Source organism: Phaethon aethereus, assembly GCF_964289735.1.
Source record: "Phaethon aethereus genome assembly, chromosome: 1".
NCBI lineage: Eukaryota > Metazoa > Chordata > Aves > Phaethontiformes > Phaethontidae > Phaethon > Phaethon aethereus.
This window is the reverse complement of record NC_138575.1, coordinates 202,631,775-202,649,367: the sequence shown is the minus strand read 5'-3', so window position 1 is coordinate 202,649,367 and position 17,593 is coordinate 202,631,775. Positions and strand designations below refer to the sequence as shown.

The window sequence follows — 17,593 nt, the reverse complement described above, 5'->3', positions numbered from 1 at the left end:
AGCCCACTAAAAATCACACTTTGACTCAACTCAATTGCTTTTCGCAAACCATGAAATCAAGTCACTTCATCATATTGAATGCCAGGTCATTCTGTTTCAATTCCAACCTGGTCTGTAAAGCTGATGTCTTGCATTTCTGTGGTACCAAGCTGGGGTTTCACAGTCCTTGTATGACTTATTAACATATTTTCCCTTATTCCTGACCAATATTTTCATATTTAACTATCCTTATACTAAATGCCTCAACAGACTTGCAGGGATTAATCACAGCACACCAAATATTTGATTCAAGTGATAAATTCTAAAGTGCAGAACATTTGCACTAAACCCAACATTTGGACCACATCTTTTATGATCCAGCGTACTACAGATGCTCATTTTTGTGGTTGTGCCAGAGACCCTGAATATATTGCATTATGTGTCTGTTAAAAATACTGTCAAACCAGCACAGAATGGATGGAGAAGTCATTAGAGGTGAGATTCACCTTAACCTCATTTAGATGTGCAATACAAGTTCCTCATCTTCTGAAGCTGGCTTCCTTTTCAGTCAGCAGAGAGTGACAGTGTAGAGGGTGTCTGCTGTAGGCCACCTCAGAAGGAAGAACAAGTGGAAGAGACCTTCTACAGCCAGCTCGAAGCAGCCTCATGTTTGCCAGCCCCAGTCCTCATGTGGGACTTCAACCACCGTGGTACCTGCTGGAGAATCTACACAGTGGGGCTGTTTCTGGAGAGACAAACCAGAGGCGCTACCTGGAGCCAGGCACGTCGGAGATCCCAAATCCCTACAAGGGACAGTGACAGTTGCTCCACAGTGACTGAGTCTGGACTGCAGCAATCTCCTCAGCTTCAGCGACATGGCCAGAGTTGTGCTATTTTCAGCTGCAAATCCCCACATTTTGTCTCATAAGCCTTGACACCTTGGCTCCTACCAGGCCAAAACCATCCTGGCTCTGCCTCAATCTCATGCCCTAGGCCACTGGGTCCCACTCGAGGCTCAGGGCCAGGCAAGCCTCAGGAGAGCCCGGCTCATCTCCGTGCCACGGGTGTCGTGGAAGGGAGGGCTCGGCTCCTGACAGAGCAGACGAGGGATGGGGCGTCCGCGGCCTGCGAAGGGCCCCGACACCCCCCCAGGCCTGCAGCAGAGCCGGGCGGGTCGCCCCGCGGGGCTGCCACGGCCGGGCTGAGGTGGCGGCCTGGGGCGCGTGGCGGACCGAGCCCCGCCGTGCCTGCGGGGCTGTCCTCGGCGGTCTGGGCGGCAGAGCGGGATGGCGGGGCCGTGCGGAGCGCGGGACCGGCCAGCGCCCGGCGCTGAGCGCTTGTCTCCTCCGTGAGCGCCTAAAATGTTCCTGGCATGCGAGGCCAGGGGAGATGCAGTGAGGAGCGGGGCACTTTTCCAACAGCTCCTCCGCCGAGAGAGCCAGTGGCACGGCGCGGCTCCGCAGCCCGCCGCTCTCCTCGGCTTCCTCCAAGCAGCCCGACCGCCATGCAGCGAGGCAGGGTAAGGGGCTGCGGGCCGGAGCAGGGCGTCCCGGGGCGAGGTCGGGGAGAGCCCTGACCCCCGGGCCGGGGGCTGCGGGGCGCGGCGGGTGGGGGGGCGCGCGCGGTCCCAGCCGCGCTGACAGCGGCGTCGTTGCAGGTGCGGGCGGCGCTGGCGGCGCTGCTCTGCGCGGCGCTGCTCCCGCTCCGCCCGGAGGCCGCCAAGGCGACCAAGCGGCCAGCGCGGACCCGGACCTGCGGCGAGCGGCCCGAGGAGCTGCTGGAGCAGCTGTACGGGCGGCTGGCGGCGGGCATGCTCAGCGCCTTCCACCACACCCTGCAGCCCGAGCCGCCGGGCCGCCAGCAAAACGCCAGCTGCCCGGCCGGGGCGCGGCCGGCCGCCGACAAGAGGTTCCGGCTCCCCGTCAACCTGCGCAGCGCCTCGCCGTGGGCTTACAGGTGACTCCGGGGCACCGGGGGGAGTGGGGGGGGGGCTCCAGCCGCGGCAAGGGGCGAAGCGGTGCCAGGGTCCCGGCGGGCTGAGGAGAGCCGGCTCCGCTGTGGCCCCCCACCCCGTGCCACGCCTGCCCGCCGGTTTGGCCGCCGTTCTCCGCGTAGCGCCCTGAGGTTGGCTCGGGGGGCGCCGGTCCGGAGGGGTGCCGGCTGCACCGAGCGGCAGCCTGACTGAAAGGTGCTGAAGTAGACGTCTAAATAGGCAGATAGAAGGTAAATAAGTAAAAAAACCCTAAAACTTAATGTGAGGTGTCTGTCCAACGGGCAGAAAGAGGAATGAGACATGAATGAGGTGGAGCACGCTGTGAGATGGGGCTCGCACACACTCGCACGCGGGAGCGCAGACCGCCCCTCAAAAAAGTCGCTTCGGCGAGTTGTCACACGTGAAGTTCACTCCGCTCAGAAGACCCTCAGCAAAGGACCATCACCAAGGAAGCCCCTCGTCACTCAGATGGGCTCCGGTGCTGTCTCTGAGCATTTCATGCTAATTAAAAGCATTAAAATGTGATGTGACTCTGACACTGTGCTTGCTGGGTTCTAAAATATATTACAGTGCAGTGTGTGTTCTGGTTACACACCGTCAGAGCCGCATCTTCACGTACCCCGCTACAAACTCTGCCAAGGGCTTGCTGTCCAGTTTGCTGTAGGAGCGTAGTTGAGGAGTGAGTACTGCAATTTCCTACACCTGTGTTTTCAACCTACGCCTTGCAAACCCCCCTCTCCTGAGGTGGTGGACTATTTTTAAGGGGGCATAAAAATAAGTAGAGTAGATCTGTTGTTAGGCTGGTTAATACACAAAACAAGGGTCTGCACTTCTGTGGGCAGCTCTGGAAGAGCTTGGAAACTGCTGATCTAGAACACTAAAGCCCATGTGTGATCACATTCTCACTATCAAGTCGTCTGGTAGTTTTGTCTGAATAAGACTCACAGAATTGGGTTCTCTGTTTTCAGCTTTCTGTAAAGACACTGCAGACAACCGGACACTAAAACATGCACAAACTTAAAAGGAACTGACTTTCTTTCTGCTTTCTGTACATTGCCCTTTGTATATACCTTGATGCAGTTACTGTGTGTTCAACAAACTTAAATATCTCCTTGTTAGTGATGTCCAACAAACATTTATTTTGTGGCATGATTTTTGCCAGCTTTCAGTTTAAGAAGTAATCCTACTGAGAGAAAAATGTTTTATTTGCTCAATAAGCCTTTCATAAACAAAGTATTTTTAGAAATAGTATTTTTAGTAATATGTTTTCTGTAAGCAGACTGAGGATTTTTTTAAGCTACCTAAGCATGCAAAAAGCAAGTGTGATGAATGGAACACCTACCATTAGGCTCAGGTATTTTTCACGTTGGTTTTGCCAAATACTAGTTTGCTATCAGAAAATTGTTCTCCTGGTCTGAAAACAGTGCCTTCCATGCTCACAACAATTTGGGCAGGTATTTATTTTCAGTTGGAGCTCTGTATAGGCTTACATCTTAACAGAGCACCAGCTGCTATTTGAGGCCAGGCTTACAAAAAGTTTATTAAGAAACTGTAAATCTTTTCATCAAAATGTTTTCAAACAGACCAGTAACCATTCACATACAAGTAACTTGACATCTCCAAGCTAGAAATTCTAAAAGATAGTGGAAGAAAAAAAAGAAGCATTACACAGTCAAAGGCAGAATCTAAAATTATATTTACGAGAAAAATTCTTTCTCTAGGGTGCAGAAGCTTGAGTACACTGTGTAGTTAATAGATCTCATTTACAGCTTTTTTTTTCCCAATCCCATTTTTACTGTATCATTAGTGTGCAGTGAGACAGCAATAGACATTGCAAGATGTGTAATGGAAGTGTGAAATACGAAATTGTTCATTATGTACAGTAACGTGCATTTGCTGTTACAACCTGCTGTTTCATACATTTTTGAAGCCAGATAAAAGCATTATGAAGATCTGGTCCAATCTGTGGTGTTCACCTTGTTACCCTGGAAGCAATCTCCTAAATCCCATCAGAGCTACTGCGTATCTTTAAAAAGGACATGCAACTCTTCGTTAAAGATTCCAAGCAATGGCACATTACACCTTGTCAGTGGTTAACCAGTGCCACTTGTATGACCCCAACAATTTCTTCTCCATGGCAGGGGTGTTACTCTGAAAAACTGTAAACAGCTCTCTCCTGTAACATAGCACTTTCTTGACAAGCCTATTTACATTTAATTATTTTAATCTTTCCTCATGAGTTGCTCCCCTTTACTCATCTTGCGAAGATTCAGTGCTGTCTCCTGAACTGCCTTTTGAATGACTGGAGTTGTTCTAGCAGTGAATGCCCAGAAATGAATTCACTGTAGGCAGCCCCCTCTTGTACACCCTGATAGGACACCCCTAAAAGCATGAATTTGACTATTTGAAACTTGAATCAATACTCCTGCCCGGTTTCACAGACATCTTGCTCTCCAGCTTCTTTTCTGCCCCGAAAGAGTTACAGTGCAATTGATTTCTGCTTTGTGCACAAAGGGTCTTTTTTCTTTCGACCTGCATTTTAATGTCTGAGATATCTCGTGCCGTTTCTCTGTCTTCATTGGTGTTGCAGCAGTTCCCATTGTTACCATCTGCAGAGTTCATTAACATACTGTTTATACTCCCTATTCCAGGTCATTAATAATAAAGATAGAAGTATGGCTCTACTTACCTTCCTCTACATATCTCCCTAGGCACCTGTTCCCAGCTGTTTAACACGTCTTCTTGTAATTCTTCTGCTCACGTGACTGTTCAAGTCAACTGAAATTTTTTCATATCAGCATTTGTGAGAAAGAATCAAATATATTGCTTAAAGATCCCTTTATAACATTCACCGTAATGCATGGCATATATCCAATTTTTGTCATTCTATTTAGTGTGGAAGAATTAAGTTTGATTGGCTCAAAGTACAGATAATCCTTGTGTGGCGTCTTTCCTTTGTTCTGTGATTACTATTTATTTTCTATTACTTGGTTTTTAATTTGGTTATACAAAAATCAAGACTTACATCATTTTTGGCTTGCTACAACCCAGAGATACAGGAGTTGCACATGGGTTGCACAACAGATCCATCTGCTCCACGATCCTGCTGCTGGCAGCAGCCAACAGTTGGTATTTGAGGCAAAAGTTAGGGGAAGAATATTAGTTCATCTGCCTGATACTGAAATTCCATCCTGATTCCAGGAGATCAGTATATAACTCAGAGCACAAAGTTTAATCACCCAAATCGTTCTTCACCCTGCAGAGCTATGAAGAGGCGGCAGAGTTCCCTGAAGTCAGTTGAGTGCAGTGAAATCTTGAGCATACTGGATTTGCTCAGCACTTCAGGAAGTTGGTCTAAGAATTACCCAAGCTTTAAAAAAAATAGAGCCAGCAACAGAAGCTCTGCTGTGAAGTCATCTGGCTGTGAAATCATTGGCTGACTGTCTTTCAGTTTGTGACAGCTATTGAGGAGCAGCTTGTCGTTTTTAGTAGTATCACATGGACAGTCAATGAAATCCAGAAAGCCTGCTTGTACAAGGAGGTACTGTCAAGTGCTGTGGTCCTTGGCTATTGCTATGGTTGACAGTTGCTTCACAAGAATTAGTGCTAGGGGCTGTCTTACCACCTATGGATCCCTGCTGACAGCACAGACTGGGTGCTGCTGGTTAAAACTTAGAGAAGCCCTAAGCATGGTGAATCTTTACCAATGCAAGCTCAGCTCCAAAGATGCACACACAAGTGGCTTATGGACAAGAGCCTTAAAAAAGGGATCAATTTTAAACACGTGCCCAAACATTTGCAGAGTCTGATCATTAAGCTGAGAGTAGTGGTTGAAAAATCTTATCCCACTGAAGTTAATGGCGAATGTACAGGTAGTGTTGATGTGTGATTCCATTCGTGGTGCTGCAGAGCACCGGTGCCGTTTGTTAATCAGCTGTATACATCAGCTCTATTTTTATTCTCCATTGTCTTATGTTTATAATAGCATTCATAGCTAGTTTACAGGAGTATGTTCAGAGTTTTCTGCAAACACGTTTCTACAGGAATTTAGCAAAAAATCTTTATGTGTATTCAAGAAGTCATTCCTATTTCCAAATTTCCAAATTTCATGGCTTCTGTGTCTGTCTCCTGGGCCTAATGCTGTGTTTACTAAGGGTTCACGTACTGGATGGAGAGATGAGTTTAGAGCCTTGAATTTGCAAAAGCTGAGATTGCCTTTTTTTGGTGTTGTATCCAGCAAATTGTCACTGATAGAAAAATAATAAAGCACTCCTTACACTCTGCATAGAGGTAATGATTTGTGCGGAATAACATGTGCTGCTGTACAGTCAGGTGAAATAATCAGCAAAATTTCTCAGCATCCTTTCCTGTCCTGGGTCCCCAGGAATCAACATTCAGTAAAAGAGAGTCTTAACTTTTATTGTCAGCATTGCTCTGATCGTGAAATCCCATGATAGCTAGTCCCTCTCTCAAACATTGCCCATCTTGTTTTTTCTCCTTTTCAAAAACTAGTTGCAGTTTATAAGCATCCTTGGTTTAGTGCTCATCTACATAAAATCTTGATAAAAGTAATATGGGCTAGTCTGTCTTTACTGGTGAAAGCCAAGCTTGTCTGCAGTGCTTTTGAAAAAAGTCATACAAGAGGGGCTTTCCTTTAACTAATATTCCAGTCATTTTCAAGAACCGTATCTAAGACATTTTCCAGGATTTAATGTTATCATGTGTCACAGTGTGCATATCCCAAAGATGCAGCTGAGGGAAAGAGTACAAGGGGACACACAACTGCCATCCAAGTACATGTTTGTACAACTCTTCAGAAAATCTCTGTTGGCACTGGGCTGTTTTATGCAAGCACTGTACTTGGTACCTGTAGCTAAAACACACTAAGCATAATGTGAACAAAAGAACACCTGCTATAGAGAAAGAAGTGTCTTGCCAAGAGGGGGGGGAAAAAGTCGTTAGCTCTTAATCCTGCAAGTATTTCAGAGTGCGAAGTAAAGGAATGATGATCTGCTTATTAGACTTCTGATAACATCCAGCTGTTAGCCTAGTGCTAACAGCGATTTTCTGAAGAATCAGCTGTATCTGCCTACCCCAGCACAGCATCTGACCCACTGTATTTAGAAGCTTGGAAACTACGAAGTGGTAATAGTATTAAAAATACTACATAAGAAAGTAGCAGTACAGGACAAGACAGATAAGTCTTTGCAAGAATTCTACTTCTGACAGAAACTTTTCTCTTGAGTTTCCAGGCTTAGTACATAAACGGCAGGAAGTCTGTTTTTCACTGGGAGCTCTCAAAGCACTCGCAGGGTCATAAGGAAAAGCAGTCTAGAACTAGTCACACTTCATTAGCAGTTCCAGTTCAGTACAAGCCTGCTTCTTGTTCCAGCAGATCGAAACACAACAGCCCGGCATAGCTCACTGCTCCTGTCGCTTGTAAATCAGGAGTGCTGGCTAGGCAGAGTTAGCCTACGTACCAGTAACCTGAGTTCACAGGACAAGGGCAACCCTCATCGAAATGGCTGGGCTTTTCCAGTTTGCAAAAGCAACTTGTGCAGTTGCTGTGGCCACTGCTAGTTTGCAGCAGTGGCCACAGCAAGTGGCATGAGGATGCAGGGGACAGTTGGGTGCCAGTGGAAAACTGCCCTTCTCTGGTTCTCCACCACTCTTCCCAGCTGCTTCTGTTGTGTCCATCCCAGTTAGGTGCATCTTTCACTACTTACAGGAAGGAATCAGTGAGAACTTGGAGTATGTGTTTTAGCAAGTTAATTAACCTGATCAAACATGTTTGCCCTGTTCTAGGAGAAGGCATAAAAACATGACTTGCAGTGCTTGGAGTAATGGAGAGGCATCAAGCTTCAGCAGCTGAGACTGTGGTATTACAGGCACAGGGTGATTATGTTGAGTACATGAAAATGGAGGAAGCAGGTCACACAACTGCATTTCTACAGCTGGGTTACTGGTGTTTGTTGGCAGTTCAGACCCTTTCTGGAAAGATGAAAATGAGGCTTTAGTTATACAGCCTTTCTTAACAGGTTTGAGCTGAAGATGCAGGACCTCGGATATGGCTCCAAAGTTTAGTGACATTCAAGTTCAGCATTTAATTTCAAGAGGCATTAACTTAAGAGTCTTGAGCCTTAAAGTTCTGCTCTGGGTGCAAAACCACATCTATATTTTGGATCCGTCTTTGGGTTTGGATCCTCTCTGATTCCTTCCAATCCTCTACAGCAAACTTAGCAATACAAGAGATTTTTCTACAGAAAGTAGAAAACCACACCATCCTTCCAAAAAACCCCTCGTTTATACCTGACTTTTGCCACATGGGAATTCAGAGGGGAAGCTTGTTGTAGACCATGATTCCAGTGACAGTGTTCTCCTATGTTTGCATCCAGAAGCGTGTTGATGATTTGCAGTAACATCATAAACCAGGTGCTAGAGATAATACAGTAGAGGAAATACCAATGACTTGACATATGGTGTGTTTAACAATCCACCACTGAAATTATTCACACTTGAGTTTTAAATCGGAAAAGCCACTTTCTTCCCTTCTGCTGACTACCAGACATTTTATTTCACATTGGTGGGAGATCCTGTAACATGAAGGTATTTCCTGGGGAAAGTAAGCAAGTATAAATGGGACAGAGAAGCTTTGCAAAAAGTATCTGTGACATCACAGATGTCTGGCTATGAGAGAACGGGTCAGGTTTTTCTGTGAGGAAAACAAATTCCTTAAAAAGACAAAGAATCCAGATTATATGGCCATTGCAAAACAACAACAAAAAAAGTCTCTGTGATGATAGAATAATCAAGTTCGTGTTTGGCTAAAGCTGTGACTCCATATTTGTTTTAACCTGATAAACTGTTGTTGCTTCTCCTGAAAAGGGCAGCTCCCTTCTGCCCCCAACTACAGCTGCTTGTTGACGCTGGCTTGTTTCTGTAGGGCTCTGTGTATACATGGCAAGACAGCTGAAGGACCAAAATCCAGCTTTTGATGAGGTTACTTTTCAGCTGGATGAATTCCCTGATCCATCCTGTGACCGGAAGAGCATTAGCATCAACCCAGGGGCAGAGGCTAGAGGGAGAGCCAGGCTGCCTGTTTTGGCAAGCGCAGATTTTGTTGACTAGAAGTCACTATGTAATCACAGCTCAAGGCAGACTTCTGCTGACTCTTCCACAGCTGAAACCTCATCTCAGAGACCACCTGAAAACATAAAAGGCTAATGTTACCCAAGGAGGTGGTACAAACCCTGATGGGGTTCTGGGAAACACAATTTAGGAATAAATTTAAGTCCATTGTGTTTTTCAAAATTGGTTATTTTGAAAACTGCTGTGGGAAGAGGGGCATTATATACTCAGTTTGTATCATTCCATAAGTAATTACATTGTTGACAAGTATTTAATTTATTCATTTTTCTTACATGGTTGCCCCTCTTCATCTACTGTGTGGTGGTCCTCTCCTGATCCCAAGTAGGGGATGGTTTAAAACCCAGTGCAAGAATTTTTACTGGTTTTGCAGCACTTCACATCACAGTAAACATTACAGGCTTGAACATTGTCTCTCCTATCAAATCTTTGACTGTTACTCAGTGTTTTTAGCCCCAGCTGCTGTAATTTTCCATACAAACACAGGAAATAATTGATTTAATTTGTAAGAAAAAAATTCTCTGCTTCACTTTTAGGAAAATTTACCAAATAAAGAGGTGGTGAAATACTGCAGCAGAGCCTCTGGGCAGGCTGGGCATCTCCTCTGGACGTTTTTAAGAACAGGCTAGACAAACTTGGGCAAATACATCTGAGCTTGCCTCATGGAGACTTTTAGACTAGGTGACCTCCCAATGTGTCTTCATGCTCTCTGTGTGCCCGTTAACAGCCTGTAGGATACTCCTGCTGTGCACTGTGTGTAGGTGTAACCACCTGCTCTGTGAAAGGAGGAGCAGGGGGAAAGGGCAGAAGAGGGTGGGCAAGTGCTTCTGGTAACACACTTGGGGTCAGCATCCTCCCAAAGGGGGACGGGAGCTGCGGGAGGAGCACCGAGAGGCGGCTGGCAGTGCTCCAGCCAGAGCGAGCCCTCATCCCTCTCCAGCTGGACGGTGCAACCATGCTGAAGCAGGGCTTGTTTTGTAATGGTGTGAGAGCAGAAGGTGATCTGGAGGAAGCTTACAGGTACAAAGAGGACAGCTGGCATAGGAGTTAAACATACTTTAAAAAGCCTCTTTTTCTGGAGGTGGAAACATCTTTTCTGCAATAATGATACACAGTTGTAATAATGTACAAGTTACAGCCATGCCCAGCAATTACTTCCAGCATAAGCAGGAAAAGCACATAAAGAACAAAACAAATACATCACCACCCCAATAAGCAGCATGGCTGCACACTCCGATACATGTACTCCGCTGTGTACTTAGCCTTTTATTTCAAAAACCAAGCAGAATTTATCAGCTTTTGCTCTCTTTGCTGAAAACAATGGCTATAGGTCAGCCAGGAGCTGTATGACTTGAGACCGTAGTGTCACATCTTCGTTTCTGCGACCAACAACATCCAGGGAGGAATGTTGGAACTTGCACTTTGTTGATCTGAGCTGTACTTAGGTTACAAGCTTTCCAGCTCTTGCTAATCAGGAATTTCCAGAGACAGGACATTAATAAGCAAAAAGAAAGTGTCAAACAAACTGTAAGACAACAAAAACCAGAGGCTATACTCTTGAAGCTTTGGGGCAATGCTTTACCTCAAAATGTAGCAGGAGACGGCAGAAAAACATTAACTCTGCAGCTTATCTCAGTGTGGGCATGCCAATGTTACTCTTCTCTGGTTAGAGGAAGAGAGAGTGGAAGTGAATTAGAGAAAGAAATACAGAGATCTGCTTTCAAGAGGAACACACTTTATAACCCCAAGTATACTAGGCAGCAAAAACTATTGCAGAAATAATAGTACAATTTAATTCCATTTAAATTATAAAATTTTATAACATCATGTCATAGCTTCAACAATAGTAATGTTAACCAGGATTTACCAATTTTTGAGTAAGTCAAGGCAGACCAAAACTTTGGAAATGCCCAAGTCTCCTTTTTAATGCTCTATTTACCCATTCAGTCCAAAATGCAAATCTTACACTGCTTAAACCCCTGAATCTCACATTTTAGAAAGCCAGCATACTTCAGCATGCACTGTAGGACCTGATCAGTTCTAGAAGTTGTTTGTGTTTTTTCTTTACACTTTACAAATAAGAAGCCAGACAGCAACAGCTACAGCTATTTTTCCTGGCAAAGAAAACAAAAATATTATATAAATGTTTACGGTGAAATGACATTACAATAATGTTTTAAAGATGAATATATCTATTTTTAGAGATGCTAATGAATCTTTATTATTTGCTTCCCCATAGAATTTCATATGATCCCACAAGATATCCTAAATATATTCCTGAAGCATACTGTCTGTGCAAAGGCTGCCTCATGGGGATCTTTGGTGAGGAGAATTTTCACTTCCGCAGCACCCCTGTGTACATGCCAACAGTCATCCTCCGTCGCACATCGTCGTGTGCTGGGGGCCGTTACGTCTACACAGAAGATTACGTCACTATCCCTGTGGGCTGCACTTGTGTACCTGAGCAAGAAAAAGAGGCTGAAAGTGTAAATTCCAGCATAGATAAGCAAGAAATGAAGTTGCTGGTAAGCCAGAACAAGCCATCATCAGAATGAAGAATATATAAAGAGTCGTGTTACAGTATTGGCTTCACATTATCGTTTCTCCACCTCAGGAAACTGCACCACAGCAGCAAAGACATTGACTTATCCTCTTTTTCTACTTACAGTTATTTCAATTATAAGATGGAAAGTTTTGTCCAGTTGCTCAGATCATTAGAGATGACAATTCATATTAAGAACTTCTTTAGTTCATGTAAGTATTTGTTGCAATCCAATGTAGCTTTTTTTTTTTCTTAGAGCAGAACATTTTATACTTGCTTATTCACAGTAAATTTTAGAAGATGATGCAACTGTAAGGCATGCTAGCTATTACTACAGCAGACTACCGGTTGTAGATATTTTTAAGGAGTCTCTTATACTCTACTCTTAAATACTCTTATATAAAAATGACATAGCTGCCGTACATGTGCCAAATTAGCAGTTAAAAGGATAATTTCTCAGGCTGGGAGAGCCTTCCTTTATACTGCATATTTCAGCTCCAAGCAGTGTTCTTGGCTGTTACGTCTTTGGCTATTTATACACGACAGCAAGGAAACCTTTGCTGAGTTTGAGTCATTCATGATAAAATATTCTACAAGTTTTCTATTTTTAAAGTTGCCAAATTGCTAAGGGTACACAAGTGTTGAGAAAAAGCATGCTAGAATATTGTAAAACTGCAGTGGACTTTTCTGATGGGGGTTAAGTCTAACTGCACAGAAAATATCAATTGGAGAAAACAGTTTGGGTTCCAAGAATTCTGTATTAAGTTTCATTCATCATTAACTGCTTAGCTGTTCCATGTGACAAAACTGTATTCTGTACAGTTGAAAGGACAAAGTCTTTTCCATGTTAGCAGAGGAGATTCCCCATTAAAAAAATAAATATGAAGGGTAGGCTAGGCTTCATCTCAGGTACACTGCAGATGAGTAAAGAGGCTAGGTCTTAACTTCTAGATGCTAGAGAGATCATTGACATGAGTGCCAGCCAATCCAAACTTCTTAAATCCAACTGATTTATACAATTAGTGTTACTCCTTTTTCCCTATGCTACACGTAACAGACAATCTCCTGCAAAAGATGCTAGTCTGTGGAGGAGCAGTCTTCTGTCTTTGCATCTTGCAGGAACTTGATGCCAAGCCCTGACCAGAAACCCTAGGTACACAAAAACTTGCATTTCCAGGACAAGGGACTGAAGGTTGACTCAGTCTAGTGAACAATAATCAGGACCGACCAGGCATACCCTGCATGAACGTAACTCCTCAGAGGGCCACAATCGCCAAAGTTGATAAATATTTGAATGCACAGTAGAGAATATCTTTTACAGTTGAAGGATCATGACTGCAATATCATTACAAAAAAGAATAAACACCATATGCAGCAATGTATTATTTGCTCCATCAAGAATTTCAAAATTGGGCTTACTTCATAGTGGAGAAAGTCCCTACACTACACGAACACACGCTCCTTTGGAGTGTCATTGGATGAAGAATGGAAAGACTATGAGCTAAACAGAATTAACAAATTGGGGAATGAAAATCATATGACAACTCCTTGTCTTGGTGCATAATTATTGACTGTGCTCTTTATGACCCAATCTAGTGTAACAGTATTTTTATAGTGCAATCTGTATAGCTTCTTACAAAGCCTAAAACAGCTTTAAGAACTCCAGAAACCAATAAAAGATTCCCATCACAATGTCAGATTGAAGTTTATAACCGTGTTCCTTGTGCAGATGCTTTTCCACAATTCTGCTTGTCTTCAGATCTGTGTTTCCTCAAATTGTGATGCTTCTATCTCAAGGGGATTCTCAAAGGAAGGTTCAAAGAGGGTCATAAAGTGTTTATAATAGTCCTAGAACAGCTAATTGCATAGCTGCTGCCAGCAATTAAAGGTAGTTACCTGTTCCCTGGAGATTGTAAATACTTGTAGCAATTACATTCACTTTTCCTTCCTCCTAATGTGGAAGAACTTCTCACCCTCTGAGAACAGGGAAATGGTAATCAAAGACAGAGGGGCTCAAAGGGAAGCAGACCCACAAAACTGGAGAAACACTGCATTAGATAATGCTTCAGCAGTCTAACCTTGTATGGTTTCACTATTAAATTGTGGGGGTTTTTCTCTACACACACACACACACTTTCAGGGAGGCTGAAGTTGGACCTTCAGACTCCACAGCAGAGAAAACAAAGCCTTCACAGTAAAAGGCAGTAAAAAACCCAGTAATAACAAAAAAGTCACAAAGCACACAGCCCTCAACATTCAGTAAATACACAGAAGGGCTACCAGCTAAAGCTTTGGCTGAACACCGCCCTCCAGCAAACTCATCTGTCTGCCCACACACTTTTGTTACACAAATTTGTCTGCAACAAATCAGTTAGTTACTACAGACATGGATTTATTTGCATGATGTGGAGAAAGAAATCTCACTTTTTTTGTTGTAGCTCTCTTGTCCTGCAGGCATAAATTATGGAGTCAGTTTGAGGTTTTCAAGTAACTACAGCATGTTCTGAGAATTCCTGGGAGCTGCAGGCTAAGATCAGGTAAATGGAACACAATCGGTTTCAGCAATCCAGAGAAACAGATGCTTTAGCTTACATACAGCTTGAGGAATTGGATGACTGAAAGGAAAGTGTTAGAGAGCTGCAAAACCTCAGTGGATCAATAGATTATGTATGTTGGCGACTTCCTTCTCATTATACCGCAACAAGTGCAGAAAGCTTCCTATGGTTACAGGCAACCTCATGTTATCTTACTCAGAAGCCCATTTTCTTTTTTTAGTCCTCACCCTCTTCTGTGACAGATTTTTTAGGTGAGCCAATTTGTTTCCCAATCCCACTTTCCAAATAGATACCTCTTGAAAGCTCTGTTTGTATTTTAGCATGAGCAACTGTTTGATAATAATTTGTTAATGAACAACTGTTTGATAATAGTTAAGATCAAGAATTACTAGCTACACAAACATTTGTTAACCTTCAAAATATCCTTCCATATATAAACCCTCTTCACATTACTCACGTGGAAAATGTTGAGTGTTAAATGTAGTTTGTGTTTGGAATATTATTTTTTCTCAAAGAAAGATCATCACATCATGGCTTTGTATCAGTTTCACTTCAACTGTGGTGTGACATTTTCCAGCTTCTAGCCCTCTGGTTACAGCTGCGGCAGCCTTGCCTTTAATTTGCACGGGGGGAGAGGGGTTCACTGGAGTTGCTTCAAGGCTCACAAACTGTTGACACAAGACAGACATGAAATGCCTCATTGAACCAACTCCAAGCCCAATAAATGCAAACAATTCAAAGCTGAAACTATCTGGCAGCTGCGGCTGATTTGAGAAAATTTTTGTTGTGCCAGGAAAATCTTTTCCTTCAATAAGGTTGTCCCTGGAATACATTAGGAGCCACAAAACACAGAACAATATCCTTGGTAAAAAGATTACTTTCTTCTCTGTAGTATCACTTAAGATAGGTTGGAAAATTCGTATCACACAGGAGGGTTGAGAAAAGCCTGAGATGCTGGTTTTGGTTTACTAGTCAGTCATTACACAAAGGTGTTTGAATAGACGGAGGTCTACAGCTGCAAATAGACGTGAAATCGCCAGCAGCAAGGGGAAAAGGGAAAAAGGCTGTGATGTGCTCATCATAGACATAAACACCCATTAGTCTCGCCGGGATTAGGGAACAGCCATAACTACCTGCACTAGGGCACACGGGGGAGATCTAGTCAGTCCTATGTTTTGCATAGTAGTAGCATGAGCTACCACTTGATTTTGCTGTACTCCCATCAGAGGCTGCAAAACATGAGCGGAGCCGGCGCGGCAGCACAGCTCTGACACTGGCAAGCCAAAGCCCGCCGCCCTGTTTCCCACCTCGCTGCGCAGCACCGGGGCTGTGCCCTGCAGGTAACCACGGCAGCGTGACAAAACCAGCCATCAGAGATGTTTCCCACTTGCTCTGGTGCAGAGGGTGTGGGCGGAGAGGCGAGGGCAATTGCAGGGTATGGAGACAGGCTAACTGTGCAACATCGAGCCGAGAGCAACCGCATTTTTAATGGAAAGTGTAGGTTAGATCTTGATGGAAGCAGTACCGTTGTACAACAGCATTTCTAGAAATGTTCTATTTGTCACCTGGAGGGAGATGCCAAGAGCTGTGATGTTTTGTCTTCCACCTACAGCCATCAGCCTGTGCACAAAAGCCCAGGTTTCCTCTGCCAAGTGTCATGTTCATACTGACAGCAGGGCACTGAGGTGTCCTGCTGAGGCACAGTGCTTGTTTCTGCAGCCAGGAGGCTGTAGCACATACACCTCTGCAGTCGTAAATGCCACTGGAAAAGTAGCATGGCGGTAACACCTCACCTCAGTCTGTTCGAAGAGAAAGTCCATCCATGAGAGAGCCACAGTAAAGCAAGCCAATCACTACTTGATACTGAGGGGTTTTTTCATAATCCTGTTACAGGAAAAAAGAGATTTTCCTGTCACATAATAATTCTTAAAGTTACTGTGATGGCACAAAGTATAAATTCACTATGAATTTTTTGTGACTTGTAGCCTTCTCAGAAACACAGCTACTTCCCTGGAAACAAGTATGACCGAAATAGTTTACCCCCCATCATTGACAAAGGCTGTGAATACCACTAGTCAAGCTCTGCTTGGGCAGCTGCCTGCGCTCACCAGGCTTTTAAGAGGGAAGCTGGTGGACTATGGGCTGCTCTTTTGAATGCATCTGCGAAGATTTACAGGTACCCTCATTTTCATTATCGTGCACCTTCACAGCGCCTCTTTTCAAAGCCATCTGACCTACATGCATGAATTAGCAGTTATTTGCTTGGCAAACTGAATTTCTTGGTACAACTGAATGGTGCACTCTTTATTTTTTTTAAGAAAGCTCTCTGATGAAGTTAGCAAAGTTGTATTTTAATTCTGATATAGAGAGCCCAACAGCACATATTTAGCAAAATTAAGCAGAAAACTGAAGGAATTAATAGCAAAGCAGCAACGTAGGTGGAGCTTGTATTTGAACAGGACGTTTTAGTTGAAGTGGGTGGCAGGGGGATGAATATCATCCCTTCTGGCAATCATACCTGTCCCACTTGAAGTCTCTAAGTAGTTAAAACAAAGTTTCAACTTTATTGTCTCCATCTGCTTGGTGTGCCAGACATTGAGGTAATAAACATAAAAGTTTACAATTGCAAAGTACAGATTTGTGCCAATACCTATACCTTTAACATTCTGGTTTGCTTTCTTATTTTGAAACTGGCCACACAAAAGTAATGGCGTAGCCTCTTGGAAACAGCTGAACCCAGATGTATGTCACCTGTGGGCAGTCATTTTCAGGGGGGATTCTTGCTTTATTGGGCTCAGCAGCAAGGATGGCTTCTGGTTTGAAAGGCAAAACCACATCAGCCATGCGCTCGCAGGGCCGTTCTCCCTGCGAGCTTTTCCTCTGCTGCACTTTTCTCGTTTTAACAGCACCTATTACCGGCCTGATAAAAACCGAGGCATGTGAAAGAGAAAACTGCTATCACGAATCTCAGGAACGCTATATGGGGGGGGAAGAGGGGAGGAAGCAGCAAATATAAAATGTGAGGGGAAAGAAGCCTTAGGAAGTGAACAGATCTCTTGGAACGTGGGGAAGAAAGCAACAGTGACTTGGACGGGTATTTATGAAGCAGTGTTGTGTCCAGCTCAGGAAGCACGATTCTCTGAGTACCGAGAGAGGATTATATTCCATCTACGTTACTCCTGCTCATTTGTTTACTCCACTGGGTGGGAAAATCTGCATCCAAACAGCAGAAATGCAAAAAAATATGAATATTATCTCTATCTTATTAAAAGTCTTGTCTCACAAGCTTAATTAGGTTTATCCCCACCACAAAATAAATTTCTTAATACTTCATTTTAGGCACAGCATTTCTGTTAGCCTTATACACGATCCCAATAC

General features: G+C 44.0%; 1 protein-coding gene across 1 annotated transcript; it reads left to right on the top strand.

Annotated features, from left to right (window-relative positions):
- Window positions 1-1,483: 1,483 nt before the first annotated feature.
- Window positions 1,484-11,673, top strand: IL17D (interleukin 17D; the record flags this gene model as incomplete). The annotated part of the gene is made up of 3 exons (XM_082008296.1): window positions 1,484-1,498; window positions 1,637-1,935; window positions 11,358-11,673. The coding sequence occupies 3 exons, from the start codon at window positions 1,484-1,486 to the stop codon at window positions 11,671-11,673; spliced, it is 630 nt and encodes a 209-aa protein (XP_081864422.1).
- Window positions 11,674-17,593: the final 5,920 nt, after the last annotated feature.